The sequence below is a fragment of the Elaeis guineensis genome, chromosome 8 (genome assembly GCF_000442705.2).
Source record: "Elaeis guineensis isolate ETL-2024a chromosome 8, EG11, whole genome shotgun sequence".
Lineage (NCBI taxonomy): Eukaryota > Viridiplantae > Streptophyta > Magnoliopsida > Arecales > Arecaceae > Elaeis > Elaeis guineensis.
In genome coordinates this window covers 31,811,327-31,828,096 of record NC_026000.2, presented here as the reverse complement: position 1 = coordinate 31,828,096, position 16,770 = coordinate 31,811,327, and the positions used below count along the sequence as shown (strand labels likewise).

At 36.2% G+C, this 16,770-nt stretch overlaps 1 protein-coding gene across 4 annotated transcripts; it reads right to left on the bottom strand.

Moving 5' to 3' along the window:
- Window positions 1-2,311: 2,311 nt before the first annotated feature.
- LOC105035866 (uncharacterized) lies at window positions 2,312-10,857 on the bottom strand. Of its 4 annotated transcripts, none has more exons than XM_010911578.4 (7): window positions 10,702-10,857; window positions 9,152-9,380; window positions 8,871-9,057; window positions 7,867-8,144; window positions 3,517-3,840; window positions 3,014-3,427; window positions 2,312-2,890 (listed from the first exon to the last, which is right to left on the bottom strand). In XM_010911578.4, the coding sequence occupies exons 3-7, from the start codon at window positions 9,028-9,030 to the stop codon at window positions 2,855-2,857; spliced, it is 1,212 nt and encodes a 403-aa protein (XP_010909880.1). In that variant the 5' UTR covers window positions 9,031-9,057; window positions 9,152-9,380; window positions 10,702-10,857; the 3' UTR covers window positions 2,312-2,854. The 4 variants fall into 4 exon arrangements, with proteins under 4 accessions (XP_010909880.1, XP_019703026.1, XP_019703027.1 ...); XM_019847467.3 differs by having other exon boundaries at window positions 9,199-9,380; XM_019847468.3 differs by having other exon boundaries at window positions 9,214-9,380.
- Window positions 10,858-16,770: the final 5,913 nt, after the last annotated feature.

Below are 16,770 nucleotides of genomic sequence, written 5' to 3'. Positions count from 1 at the left end.
TCTTTTCTAAGAGTTAACTTTTGAAATCTCTCAAAATTATGGTCTTTTGTTTGACACTATAGGTGTTCAGGGATCGGCTTTCAACTGTTTGGAGTCCACTCCTCTAAGTCAAATTTATAAAAATTTTGCTTAAAATCTTTTTTGATTTAGAAAATTTGAGTGAGTCCCTTTTTCATTTTAGTTGATCATTTTAAGCTCGTTTAGAGGTCCTACAATCATTCTTAAATACACAGTTAGTACGATTGTACTCAAGTATTTTGTATGATCAAGATCAAACCTTGGATCAATAAAAAACTTTTAATACTTTAAATAATTCAATTTTTGATATATTTCTAATTCAAATCAAGTTGGATCAGTGATCCAAATCCTTGATTAAATTAGACTCTATATAAGTTTAACAAGTGTATCTTAGACTATTCAAGGTTGATATAAATATTAGTATTGTATTTATGGTTACAAATTTTTCACAAATATAATTTTCTTTACTAAAATATCATGAACAATAGTTTGATGACAAATCTTAGTTTGCATCAACAAAATTAGGATTCATGGTGATCAATGTTATTGTCACCAAAAACATGTTCAAATAATTAATTTCCATATATTTTAAATGAGAGCTGCTTAATATTTAGTGATCAAATAGTTTTCATCAAGAATTGTACAAGTTGTTAGTAATAGTATTTTTTTGTCACTATATAATAAAATTTTTATAGTTTTTTTCAAAGCTGTGCAAAGTTAGCACCATCCTTATGATGACGAAATTTTTTATGAAAATAATTTTCATTACTAAAAATTATTAATAATAGTTTGATGATAAAATCTTATTGTAGTTACAAAAATCCTAGTCATAGATAATGCTATTGTTTTCATCACAAATAATAGTCATAGATAATTTCTAATTTTTTAAAATAAAATAAAAATAGATGATGAGAAATTTAAGTCCCCAAAAGCATAATTATCGAGGAATTTCGTTATGAAATTTATGAATTCTTAATGACAATAAAGTTTGTCTATAATAATAATTATCATAACAAAATTCCTTCTATATGGTAGGAACTGATACCAAATTTGTAGCTATTATTTTGGTCATGAAAGCAATAAATAATTTTTAGTTTTTGTAAATGAAACAATAATAAGTGACAAGGTATCTAGTTCAGTGGAAATAAAAATATTTAGTTATCCAAAGATATTTTATCATGAAGTTTATGAATTTTTAGTAACAATAAATTTTAGCACGATATAATAGTTGTCACAAAAAGGTTCCATCCAACTGCCATGAATTAATGCTAGATATTTGGTGATGTAATATTTGGAAAAAAAAAATTCGTTATGAAAAAATTGAACTCCAGTAAATTGATAAAAGCTCTTTCATTATCAAAGTTATATATTTGTTGATGAAATTTCTTTTATCATCAAATTTTGAGTCACCAATAATCTCTTTGGTTGGATAGGCTAAGCTTAGCAGCATGGGTTCAGAGGGGCGGTCGTTGAAAGATTTCCTATTGCCGTTGTGTTGCGTGGACTACGAGGATGATCCACGCCCTTGGTAGCATGTCAGTCGTGGCAGAACATATTCCAACTCACCGAAAGCAATCAAACCAACAGCGACGCACACGCGTTTCTTGCTTGGTCTCCCAAGTCCTAACTACAATCTGCAAATGTATACAGATTTAACCTAGAACTCTCAGGTGGAAACAGGGGTGCCAACCACTTCTGGCGATACACCACCAAATCATCAAACTCTAACAAATGAAAGTTTAACCAAAACCTAGGATGGAAAGGAGGGGGTAGAAGATATCAGAACAAACCACCTATCATCTTACCTGTCAATATGGATGGGACTTTATCTTTTGAGAAGAAAGAAAAAGCACTACTGAATGATGAAATAATAAAGCTCTAAAAATTAGAATCGTGTTCTCATTGACAGTAGCATAAAACAGAGAGAGAGACCCTAGTTCTCACTCTTGTTTCTGACGTCTAAGCCACCTTCCTCGCTAAAAATTGGATACACCCTCCAGTTGCTGTCCAACAATCAACTATGAAGAGTATCCATAACAGAAATTCTTCATCAACAAAGCCGCGGATTGGGTATCCATTGTCACTAATAGGAATAAGAAACTTAGACAATAATAATTAGTGGAAACTTCCGATCAACAAATGTACATATAACGATAATTAGGAAATGATATCAAAAACTACAGTTGTTTGTCCATGACACCATCAATCCATGAAGCTGACTTTCACGACAATGATAAGCAACAAGAGACATGAAAATTGTTGCATCTGCACACGAAGATCCACTACATAGCTATACGAAAGTATTAACAGCAAACATAGTACAGTTGCTAATAAAGAAGGTTTACCAGTTTCCAGTGACAATTGGCAGTAGCCCAAATCCAAACAGAGAACTCCTAGATGTAACAACAGATAATCAAGCTGACTCTATACTCAACAGTGACTGGACATGAGATGAAAAATTGTCAAATCTTTAGGAATGCATGTCTAGCAAAATGCAGTAAGGAAAATGTAGCCATCAGGGAGATATTAGAATCAATCAAGCTGGAATCACCAGCCCTCAATGTCCACCTGAGATGGGTCGCAGAGCCATAGTTTACAGAGCCTGAATAGGATGCGGAGAGAACCATGTATTGCTTTTCTACTGATGAGGACATAAGCTAAAAAAGCTCTGTTATCATCTCACTGTATTCTCTGAACTCCTCGTTACTTTATTGATTTGTTTTCTCACCTGCAATAAGCATAATCAGCTACAAGGATTTATTATGGTGCTTGACTTGATTCATTTGACTAGCTCCAAGTACTTCTTGCAAGATAAATAGTTTCATCATCTTCCACTTCATAAACAGAATGGTGTCGATCTCAAATCTTCCAACTAATAAATACATAAGAAAAAATAACAATGGTTACGTTAAGTATGAAAACAAAAATATTTTAATAAGAAAGCACATGGCAAAGGCAAATGTCAAGATAACAAAAAAAGAATGTAAATATATACCTCTAAAAACAGTGTCGATCTATCACCAACCATATCAGCTCCCACTGAAAGAGGATCATTTGTGACAGCAGTAGTGACACTACCAATGGAAAAGGGATGATCATATGTGTTACTTAAATGGAAGGAACCAGGATTTTCGACAAGTGGATACTGGTCAAACAGATCATCCCGCATAACCAAGTCAGAGGAATCACTTTCCCAGAGAAAACGAAGGTCATTCAGCTCCACATATTGTTCACTGCCAAGTTCTGATAGCATAGGCTGCAACTCGTATTCCCTGTCCATGGTGCCAGAGTAATTGAGATTGTCATTTATTCCTGCCTCAGCAGACAGGTCCTCCAGTTCATCATATATTCCAGTTTCTACACCAGAGACTTCATTGATATTTTCATCCAGAACAGCTGAACTAGATATCTGTTGGACGACCAAACAAAAGAGTTAAATATTCCATAAATAATGGTGCAACCACAATAAAACAATCAGCAAAAATAAACCATGAGTACCTTGTTATGGGCATTTTCTGAATGAAGCGGAGAGTCATTGAGAAGCTCCGCCAGCTGCTCTAGTAGCATTCCATCAGCATCTGGAAGATCAGGAGTAGAAGACACCTCACAATGACCAGAAGCTACAGATTGTTGGCAAATAGGCTCCAACAAGACAGGGTGATCATCCAATGGTATGGAAGTTGGTGCACAAGGAAACGAAAAGGCATTCTCAATAATTGTGTCATCTTCCCAATCATCTTCATTGAATGGGGCACCATACTGTTCACCAATTTTAGGACCCGGACCACTTTTTTGGAAGATCTTGCAGAGGACATACATGTCCTGCAACAGTAGATCTAAAAGATAAACTCACTTCAAGCAAGACAATCACAAACATATCCAAAATATGGTATGGCAAACTGATGAAATCTTCCAAATAAAAAACAATTGGTATGAACAAGCAAGACAATCACAAACATCACAGTCAAAATAAATGCAAGAACACATGAAAAAGCAGCTTTGGCATGCCAAGTTGAGGCTTGACAAAAATTCTCTCACAAATTTACCAAACTCCTTTAGGTTATCTCATATGCCCATTCTTCAAGACCTTTTGACCAGTGACACAAATCCCATGAAACCAGCTGTCACAGTTTTCTATGGAATGGATGTTTCGCCATCCTGGCCCGTCCCAAAACTTGAGATGGGAGATATCTTGGACCCACCGAATGGGATACTGGAACAATGGTGCCTCATCCCAATGTCCCGCAGGACGTCCCACCAGTACTTGGATTCTTGGTTTTGACACAGACATGGATCTTATTATTGCTAGACCCTTCAAACCTTCTTTAATTTTATTCAAACCAAATCGATCAGCTTTCTATCACTCAACCTCCATCATTTCAGTTCCTATGCTTCCTTGAACAAGGTATGCCATCTCAGTACCAGACCCAACATGGGGGCTAGTTCGGCATACCGGTATGCCCCCCATACCATATATCCATTCAATATCGGTACGGATCAATGTGCCCTATACTATCTGGTTCGGTATGGTATGCCTCGTACCACCCAGTTCAGTACGGCGTGGGTACCTTGCTTGAATATAAAGTTATAAACAGTCCTTTTCCCCAGCATTTGCTTCAGCATTTTTGCATTACTACCTTGATAGCTTGGAATCTTGCTCTGGCCATTACAACTGCCTACATAATTTGTTCGTGGCTCTAAAAGGAATGTCATGATCACAAAAGAATCTACCATACACTTCATCCACCATGCTCAGTCCTTGATATTGCCGTTGTTTACATCCTTTCCTGTATTAATCAACTATAACAGAAACAATCACATTAAGGTATCTCTTGGCATGGTCATTACTAAATTCTACACCCTAATTTCATATAATTTAATTAATGCATCATATTGCAGATTTCAGATTAATTGGATGTATCTCATCAAAGACTAATTCTAAATTCTAAAATTTTCATATCATTTAATTGCAAACAGAGCAATCAAATCACTAGGATACACCTAATGATTTTTGGTCCACTGATTATATTCCATAAACCTTGTATGTCTCTTAGTCCAATTGCTGAGAGAGATATTATAAGTATTTCAAATTCCTGAAAGAAACAATACCAGAATACCATATCTATTGCTTCTCTGAAAGAAAATATACAAGTTAATAGTAGTGTCAACAGAAACAGAACATAAGGAGTGCCCATGAGTCAGCTCCACGCTACAAGTCCACTAGCCAGACTGCAAGACAAACTTGGAATCTACTAGAACCAATCAAAACCAAGATGGGAATGACAGCCAACTTTTGGACTGTAAGAATAGCCGTGCAGTCTACTATGCTATACCCAACTCATATGAACAAGATAAGTATCAGATGCATAGGGTTTAAATATGTAAGCTGATTTGTGCAACCAGACATTAAAACAGCTATGATAACCATGTAAACCAAACAAAATCTTTCTACAGCTCATTATTATCTCCAATTTTACTAGATGCATTATCACTCAATCTAGATGATTTAATCACTCTTTCAGTAAGCTAGTAATTTATAGTGCTTTTAGAAACCTACATTATTGGCGGCCCCATTACTATATAGAGTATGCTTTGCTTTTGCAATCTTAACTTGTTGCAGAGGATCAAAAGGAGAGGAAGTATAGATAGTTGTTTTCCAATGATTATCTTCCTTAAATTGTAACTTGATATTATAATGTAACTGAAATCAATGAACATCATCTCCAAAATTTATTCAAATTGTCTTCAGTCAATACTTTCCGTAACAATAGAACAAAAAATAAGTTATGGTTGACCTACTTTTGGTGTCCTACATAAAATTCCACCTCACCCTGCTTTCTATCATGTCAGATAATCTCATCCCAGTTCTGGTATAACCAATGATCACGACTGTCAGGTGACGTGTGCTAATATTGGACTTAATATTGGAGTCCATCCGGCTTTGACATTGAACACGATATTACTCAATCCAAACATGTCATTATCGAAGCACAGGATGAAGTCTCATAAAGAAGGTTGTGGCTAAGAAAAACATCATATTGCTCTAAATGGGATTATGTGCACCATTACAATTTGCATATTTAGAATCTTGAGATGTTGTCAACAAAGAAACCTTACCTGATTCCAAAAAAAAAAAAAATTAAAAAGCAACATACAGTATACAATAATTAACAGATGATACAAGTGCACAGCTATCCACATTAGAATGCAAGAAGAAAGAGAGTGCATACAGCAAGAACAGAGAGAGTTGCAAGGCTGGGTATGAGAAGCATGTACAAGGGAGATATCAAGCATTTTCTACCATCTAAGATAATGTATATCATAAACAAATCTAAATTTGAAAGGGTAATACCAGTTTTTTTTTTTTTTTTTTTTTTTTGTCTTACTGAGCTTTGGGTACTCTTAAACATTCTCAAGGCACAGGAGGCTCTTAAAAATTAGCATTTGATTGATTTATGAATCCAATCCTTAATTTGTCATGAATAACAGATGGTATCAGATAGTCAATACAAAACATTAGGAATCATGAATCTACAACCCAAAAATGGTCAACTTATCCATGTAATCTTATTCAACATAATGGTCAAACTATTGATGTGATAATATGATGGTTTACTAGGATGCCTTCACCAATTAGTCCAATTGGGTCAATGTGAGATTTAATTATGCTCCCCAACTTCAACAAGAAAATGCACTGTATAAAACAAAGCCATGCCAAATGACAATATTCTGGAATTTCTTAAGTCATCATTGACAAGATGTTAGATATATCAACAATATAGCCAACACCAGATCAGCATTTAATGCATAGCCTTAACATGAGCTGTTGATGTTCATAATAGCTAATTATATATGGCAAACCCTCCCTACAGTATACAACCATAAGAAACTTGTTAATGTTTAAAAGCCCCCACTTTTGCCAACATTGTGGATAATGAAGAAAGGCCATCACAGATAAACAACAGGTCATCTCAGAGAAGATTATAAAGCAGGCAAAATTTTCCATATATAACCTCACGGCATGTAATCCTTATGTCATTATGAATAAAAAGTTGCAAATACAAGAAGATGCAGCTCTTACCCCTCTGGTTCGCCAACTCATCCATGCCCATGCGACACATAGGCACATGCATCCAAAATAAAAGATGGTTCCTAGAACTGATGACAAAATACTTTGCCACTTAAGCTCAAACAAATATATCAATGATTTTTGAGTAATTGGAGGTAAGATTGTGTAAAGGAACCTCTGACATGCATTATCAAACCGTTCACTGAAATTGCCTCCACAAAAGTACTACATTCATATAGCATACTGAACACTCTCTAGAAGATCGTGAAAGTTGTGTACCCAGAAATGAATATCCACCTTCTTCTTTAATTATTAAAATACAAATAGACATTAAAATGCATCTGGAAGTATAATGATATTCAGTATATGAAATAATTGACTAGTTCTACGAATATCCACACATCAAAACACAATAAGCACTGATTGCATCCTATAACAGGACAAATGTCTCTGCATATGTCTTTGTGAGATGAGATGGTGAGTCAGAGGGCACAATATCAGGGGATAATGCAAAAGCCTTCTTATTATTACAAAAATATGTGAACAGAGTGGGGATTTAATCCTTAAAGGCTATAACAACATCAGCATTTTTAGCAAACACACATCTGAAGCATTGTTTACATATTAAAATACAATAGTTTCCATGCTTAGCATCTATCATGAAGACTATATTAAAAATAAGAGGGGCTCTCAAAATTCCCAGACTCAAAGCATTGCAGATTTTTTTTTTAAAATAATATAAGCAAGTTGACCATATATGTACAGCAAATAAGCCTTACTTGTGAGGATCCAGCATCAACCAATTCCTTGTCCTCTAGCCTGTACTCGTACATCACCCACTCAGTCCTATTGCCTTGTGGTGGCTTGCCTACATGGAAGACCAGAGTCTTTCTCTTTCCCACAGTATGAGAGTTATGGATAATAGCTTTATCCTTTCCAGTGGGCTTCCAGTAACCAATATCAGTGGCACGATTTGCCCTAGACCCTTTGGGATATTTTCTATCTCGGGGGCAAAAGAAATACCACTCTAGATCTTTGCTTCGCAAACAAGATTTGTCTACATAAACATAAAGGAGAAAAAACAAAAAACCTATAAGAAACATGGGAAATGAAATGGGAGGAAATAAATTTTGCTGGGATAATGTATGGGATATTTATCAGAAATTTTGAGGAAAAATGGTCCCTCAAATGATCAATGATTAGTTCTATAACAGAATCTCAAATTCATGATTAGAACATCATTAGCTTAATGATATCCTAGTAAATTTGAAGAAAATAATTTCAAATTTTAAAAAATTCAAGGTGGGATGGGTGGGTGGGTGTGTGTGTGTGTAAAAACACACATATATACATCTTCAATAGCAAGTTCAAACAGAAAATCTTTCCTCGAATCAATGATTGCAAACAGAAGATATGAAATGAATGATCACAACAAAAGTATCTGTTTTTTTTTTAAAGAAAAAAACACCTCTCCGAAGATAAAATGTGCAAGAGAGATCAAAAAGCATACTAAGGAAATGTTTGGGAAGGTCCTGGATCCAATGGAATCGGCGGAGAGGAAGAGAATGGGAGAAGGATAGACGGAGAGCACAGGGGGTTGCAGTGCCTGATCCCCACCAGATTAGAAAAAAGGACCTCGAGGTGTTTTTTCTTTAATCCAGCCAGGATCGATAGCACAATTCGCACAATCTCCCTCTCTCCCCCTCCCACTACTCCATCTCTTCCAATCCCACCAAATCCAGTGGGGACTTCCCAAACATGCCCTAAAAGAAAAGGAGGTTACCTGGAAGTTCCCAAGGAGCAAATTTGTACAGCTTGATTTCAGAAATAGCCTCAAACCGAAATGACTTTCCTGTTACCTTTCTCTTCAAGTAGTAGCAAATAAGTTCGACATCAGTTGGGTGAAAGCGGAAGCCCGGTGGGAGCAAGGTCTTGGCCGTCATAATGGAAGAACTTTCTTTTCTATAATACTAAAATGAGATCCAAAACTGGTCTTAGTCCAACAGCAAGAAAAATTATATCTGCACTTATCAGAATTATCCTCAAATTTATCGCAATTACAACCTCTTTAAACTCGGAAATGGAAAATTCTAACCGAAAAATCCACAAACCCTTTGAATATCTACCAAGTCCAGTGCTGAGACAAAACTTTTATGCCTATCAAGTCCAGTGCCGAAACAATATACGACGAGAACACCACAACCGACTACGGCATACGAACCAAAAGTTACACCAAAGAAACCATGGGTAATCCTTTCTGATGTCAAAAGACATTTGAGGTGCAAGCAGAATCCTGTATGCAGCAATTTACCATGACAAGAAGTTCAAAATTAGACCATTTTACACTACCCCATTATGCCAGTCAACTATAAAAACAAAAAGCAAAGCACTAAAAAGGAATGCAAGACATGACAACACCACCATGACTAGGGTAAGAAAAGCGTAATAAGAAAGATCCTGCAAGATAATAGGAGAGGAACAGACTCAAGAGAATGCACTAAACAGTAATATCTTTGGAAAAATGAGATGCTTGGTCAGATAAGGTGGAGTCAAATCAAACTAAAAACAAAAATCAGTTAGCCCTGTATGACCCAAAAAAGGGAATCCATCAATAAGAAAATGTAAACCTTTGTGCCGAGCATGGACAGGACAACAAAGAGCTCCTGACAGTAAACAGACTTCGTCTACAATCTCAAGCAGTGAAGAGACTGCTCGGATGTGATCATAATATCAACCAAATACTAAGTTTTTAGTAACAAAAGGTTCCAATCCCGATTGACAATACTCCATCTCAGGATTACAATGCCATGTTACATAATGCGCTATGCACCATGTGTAACAAACAAAAATCCACTATATATGAGTCGTAAAATTTAGAATTCAATAGTAAACATCAGAACTTTATATTCTAGTGATGAAATTAAACAAGCAAAAACAACAAATTCACTACAAATATGTATAGCCGATGAACAAAAGCACTTGAGAATATGAATCAAACATAGTTACAGATCATAAGACTGTTTAAGAAAAAGAGTGAAAAAATAACAAGAGCAAAGAAGATGCAAGCAACAAAAAAAAAAAAAAAAAAATCGAAATTTGATAAGGATCATCACGACCTAGGATCTGATCAAGTGCCCCAAAAAAAATAAATTTTGCAAAAGTAAGAGAAGTTGAATCCACCCAGTTGATCAGCTAAAAAAAATATTGCCATATAATATATCCCTGATCTAAATGGATCTACAAAAACACAAGCTTTCTAAAGAAAAACTGAATTAAAAATAAATCATCAAAGTCCAGAGAAACCAGAACATCATCAGATTACGGAAGATCTGACACTACGTATATCGGAACAAATAACAAATTAAAATTTTGCTACATAATCTGCCTACGATCTAAATAGATCTAAAAACGAAAGATCTCCAAAAGCGTATAAGTCAACTTATCAAAAAACCAAGCAGAAAATTAAAGCCTAGAACCAATCACAGCTATAAAACCCTAGTTCAGGATGGAGTCATCAACGCTTCATCCATGTAGAGACTCAACTAAATCGAAGCGATCGCAAATAGATCGAAGCAATTAAAAGAAACCATGGAGATTTAGGATCAAGAGCTTACACGGAAGAGACAGGAGGGGATGAAGAATTAACGAGCCACCCGGGCCAAATGAGGGATGGGAGAAAGAAAGGGGTAGGGGAGGGGTTTATATAGAGAGAGAGCAGAGTAGCGAGAAACGCGCGTATAGCATATTTCCCGCTTAGAGGTGAAGCTTTCGTAGCACACCTTGCCTTGTGATTGGCCGGTGAAAATAAGGAAACTAGGAAGTCCTTCGTTTTGGTGTTACTTTTTCCGCAAGTCCACTGTCCACGTCACGTATGGCTTTTTGAAATTTATAAAATTGTGGCCTTTGGATCCATGTGTTGGGACGTTGGCAACCATGCGGGTTGGGAGGGCTCTAGCCTTGTGGCATTTGAGATCGGTGTCAAACTATTCAGGCCCCGTTGAGCATGGTTTGTGATTAGGGTTTTGGATACAATATGGTTGAGTTTAGGGATGGTAACGGATCGAATACGGATTGGTATGAGTTAGATCAAATTGAATAAAATAGATGATATGGATCAGATTTAGTTGGGTCGGATAGATAAGATGGATTGGATCGGATCAAATAAGAAACTCGTTATGCGAACATTCTAAGATAATTCTAATTTTAAAAGGATGGATCTAAATTAAGATTATACCGGACTGGATTTGAGACTAGATATACTATTAGTCATATTCGATTGAAATCTGCTTCGGATATTTTATCTAAAATCTATATGAGCCTTGAGTTTCAATCTGGTCGATAAAATCATTCTTGTTCGGGTTGGATCGGATCAAATACTCGTTGGGACGGTTATAATTGCCATCTCAAGTTGAGTCTTATTTTAGATGATGATTTAGAATTGGTATTGGTTTATGCTAGTTAAAGAATTGATAAGTCCAGTCATACTTGGGCAGTATTGGATTATGCTAGTTCAAGAGTCAAGTCCAATCGTGCTTGGGTCAATACTTGTCACAAATTGGTTTAGTTTTTGGTTTATACTATAGTTCGAGCATAATTGTGCAATCATTTTTTAAAAGAGCTGCAAAGAGGAGATCCATCTGGATAAACTTATCTAAATTCAAGTACTAAGAAATGCACTATCTAAGATCCGGATTGGAAATTTCTTATTCTTATATAGAGGGGCATGAACAGAATTCATTATCTCAGTAACAAATTTTATATTAATACCATGATTGTGCCTTGTTCATAAACTCAGTATGTACTGAAACTCATACATCTTCTATATGAAGTTTCGGTATCATCAGTACAGTACGATATTTTTTTTTTTTTGATAAACAGAGGAGCTGAAAGCTTTCATTACTAAAAAAGATTACAAAGGCAATACCAACCAGCTTAGTCCAATACATAGCAAACAAAAATAAAAAAGGATACAATCTACACTACAGAGTATAAAAATGAAAGACAACCATCAAATTGAGCATTATCCTACAGATACAGAGCTCTACAAAGTATAGAAATGAAAAACAACCATCAAAATAGAGCATCATCCTGCTAATACTAATATGAAAAAATCAAAATAGGTTGAGCCATCAGAACAGAGGCAAAAGTACTGGATTGACCAACTTTCCACTCCCTTTGCCTACAAAGCATAGCATCATCTTGCAAAATGAAGTGAAGCTGTTCATGTATAGGATCACTAGGATCCCAAATGAAACGGCCATGTATAGCTTGCTTGGCAGTGAAATCAGTGGCCCTTTTTACATTCCTTCGAGCATGCGACAAAGTAAAATTCAAACAGTGTGATTTTCAATGTAGAATATCTTGCAAGATAGGGATATTTGTGGTTTTATGTAAAGAAGAATTGGCAATGTCTGAGATGACTGCCAATGCATCACCTTCCAAATAAACTGAAGTGGCATTTAACTCTTTGCAAACAGCATGTAAGCCCAACCAGGCAACCAATAATTCAACAAAATAAACAGTTGAAACATAAGTAGTCTTACCCCCCAGTTTTTATCATTTTACCTGCAGAATCTCTGATGATGTAGGCAGCAGCAGCATTATTTTTAGAAAAAATAGCGTCAAAATTAACTTTCAAAACTCTTATAGGAGGGGGCAACCAAGAGCAAGGATTGAAAGAAAAGTTGTTCACATTTGACAGCATACAATTGCCCCAGTACCTGGAGGGAGAAGTGAAAGGTCTATCTGCAGCAGTTATGTGTTAAGGAATAAAATAATAGGAAGCTTTTCTAATCAGCTGGTTTGGGATAATTACAATAGTTTGAAAGATTCTCTCATTCCAGATAGTCCATCTTAACCCAGCCACTATAGCTATGAGAGCCTGATTGTTATTAATGGACCCATTGATAACTATATAATTTAGCAGATCAAACACAAAGGAAGGGGTGGAAGGAGCAGTAGTATATTGAATGAGGTATTGCCAGTAGCTTAAGGCAAAGAGACAGTCAATAAGAACATGGCTAAGATCCTCAAAAGTATTTTGGGAAAGATCACACATGCTTGCATATGCATTAATAATTTCTTTTCTAAGAAGAAGAGACTTGCAAGGCAATTTATTCCACTGGACATTCAATAGGAATGGTTTAATTCTAGGTGGGACCTTCAAATTCCAAATCCATTCGAAGCAAACTTAAGGCAAATGATAGTTTGCAAAGTCAAAAAGATGATAAAAATCTTTAATAGAGACATGCTTTGACATGCTGGGGCCCAAGTAAGCTGATCATACTAGGAATTTAGTGCAAGTGGCACATTAGACAGTCGGTTCATCATTTCAACATAGAATATGGTCTTTAGGATACTGAAATTCCATCCTCGAGAAGAGTTTAGAAGATCACTAATCTGAAAATCAGCCATCTGTAAATCCACAGTAATGAATGTAGGCCAAGCAGAAAGAGGAATGGTAGATAGCCATGGGTCATGTAGCACATTAACCGAAGATCCAGAACCAATATGCCAGATAAAATTGTACTGGATGCGGGGGTCATAACCACAAATTTTTCTCCAGATTTGGGAACAATGACAAGGTTTAGAGTAAGAAATCCAAGAGCCGATGAAAGCATATTTAGCAGAAGAGACTCTGGTACACAATGAGTGAGGATGCAAGACAAGTTGAGTAGCTAACTTATACAATTGAGCTTTCTGAATGCTGTAAATAGATTTTATACCCAAGCCGCCTTGATTTCGAGGAGCACAAATATTTTCTCAAGCTATTAGATGTAAGCCACAATGATTGGCATCATGTCCCCAAAGAAAAGATCTGTACTCTTTATCAATCTTATTCATTAAACTAATAGAAATATGAATGCAAGACATACTGTAAAGAGGCATAGTGGTCACCATAGATTTAAACAATGTGGCTCTACCTACCATAAATAGAGCTTTCCAGTGCTAGTGAGCAATTTTCTTTGATACCTTATCATGTATAAAGGAGAGATCTCTAGCTGAAAGGGCACCACCAGAAAGATGAACACCCAAATACTTTCAAGTCCTATTGACCTCAGAAATTGAGACAATATTTCGAATCTAAGCTTTAATAGTAGTAGAGATTGAAGGGCTAATTATGATTTGAAATTTAGAAAGATTAATTGCTTGACCTGATAGAGAGCAATAGGTATTAATGATAACCTTAAGACAGCACACATCACACACCGTAGCCTTTGCAACCAGCAAGCAATCATCCACAAAGAAAATATGAGTTACATTGGGCCCCTCTCTTGAAACTTTAAAACCTTTAAGAAGACTACAGTTTACAGCATGAGTGAGAAATCTAGATAAAACCTCCAAGCAAATAATAACAAGATAAGGAGACAAAGGACATCCTTGTTGGAGACCTCTAGAAGTTTGAAACCATCTAGGGGCCGAACCATTAATCAAGAGAGCAAATTTGGGATTGTCGATGCATGATTTCAGCTAATTAATGAAAAGAGGATGAAATCCAAGCTGAGCCAAAGCCTAAAAAAGAAATGGCCAGTGAACATGGTCAAAAGCTTTTTCCTTATCCAATTTCATAAGGAGCAGCCCTCTAGAGGGAGGGGCCCTCTAAAGGGAATGCATAATTTTCTAGGCCAACAGAACATTTTCAGTGATATTATATCCAGGAACAAAAGCTCCTTGCTCAGAAAATATGAAATAAGAAAGAAGGGGCTTTAATCTATTGGCCAAAATTTTTGCCACTATTTTGTAAACAGTGGCGCACAAGCTAATAGGACGATAATCTGTGACAGTAGTTGGATGATTATTCTTGAAAATAAGGGCTATGAAAGTGCATTTTCCAGCAGTAGACATCATAGATGGGCAAAGAAATATTGAATAGCATGAATAACTTTATTTTTGATAAGAGCCCAAAAATGTTTAAAGAAGAAAGGAGGGTAGCCATTTGGACCAGGAGCTTTGTCATTTTGCATGCATTGCAAAGCATCCTCGATTTCCTTGATGGAAACCATAGACACCAATTGAGAGTTATGATCAGTAGATAATTCAGAAGAAATAACCAGAATGGTCATGTCATCAACATCTTGTTGGGCTGCCCACCTTTGTTGAAAGTGATGAAGAAGAAGAGTATTAATCTCAAGAGACTTGTCAACTAGATCACCCATAGAAGTTTGAAGAGATAAGATCCTATTTTGCCTTCTATGAAGAATGATGGATCTATGAAAGAACTTGGTGTTAGCATCTCCTTCCCTTAGCCATAAGATACGGAATTTTTGCCCCCATAAAACCTCCTACAATTGAAGATTTTTGTGGAAGGCTTGCAACAGCTGCAACATATGAAAATGTTGCTGATCGAAAAATTCTTGTTGAGATTCAAGCATTTGAAGATGATGAATCCCATCATATAGCTACTGCTCTTTAGAAAAGATATTTCTAATTTGACATTTTCATTTTTGAATGGCCCTTCGAGTGTTATGAAGAATAGTTAATTTGATCCCTGGGGAGTGATGATCATTGCACCTCCAAGCTCACCGCATTACCTCCTGAATTCCATCACAATATAACCATATTTTTTCAAAACGAAAAGGAATGAAAGATCGAGAAACACTAGAAGAAAGACATAGAAGTAGAGGGCAGTGATCAAAAGCAAATCTATTGAGATGGAAGACTGTAAAGTTTGGAAATAGATCAATCCAAGCATCAGAAGCAAAGGCTCGATCAATTCACTCCCAAACTCTCGCCATACCAAGCCTATTATTACACCAAGTGAAGTGAGGGCCTTGAAATCTCAGATCCACAAGCCCAATTCACCTAAGAAAAAATTGAAATTCATGAATATCATGATCCACTTTAAAGTGTTTACCTCCCATTTTATCTTCATCATTAATGATGCAATTGAAGTCTCCCACTAAGGCAAGAGGCAATCTAAGCAACATCACCGCTTCAATCTGCCTCCATAAATATCTTTGATCTAAACCACTCGTGCTAGCATACACAGCTCTCAGAATCCAAGATGGTTTCTCATTTTGAGAGATCACACCAAAAGCTATTTGCTTATCAACATTCATAAAACTTATGTAGTCCTCGCCTTTCCATCAGGATATAACAATACCTCCCGACAAGCCAATGGCAGGAATAGAGTGGGAATTCTAGCGAGGACCCATAAATCTTTGCAGTCTTAATATAGTATGCTCTGATAATTAATCTTGTCTCCAAAAAATAACATATATCTGGTTTATATTGATGGATAAGTGACCTGCTATAATTTAAGAAGGAGAGCTTAGCAGCACTCCTACGGTTCCACAAAAGTATCTCTATTAGATAGGGCTTGTGGATACAATCGATCGCACATGAGTTACATTATGGAGCAAATAAGAATTACCACTTGATTCACCACTTTCACAAGATGATGATCTCTCTCCTTGATCAGCCGATCGCACGAATGCATCAATCAAGTGAGAGGTGCCTTCAAGCTTATGCTGTACTTACAAAACATAGACATGATGAGAAGTAGGAGGGAAATCATGGCCAACTGAGGAAGTAGATGGTATCTTGTGAGCCTACTCCTCTGCGCCTTGGCTAGAAGTAGTTCCTTGGACTGGCCGCCAAACTTCCTTACACATAGATCTATTCACTGAAATAATAGCTACAGAGGCCGACTGTATTTGATCTTCTTTTGTATTTGATTCTTC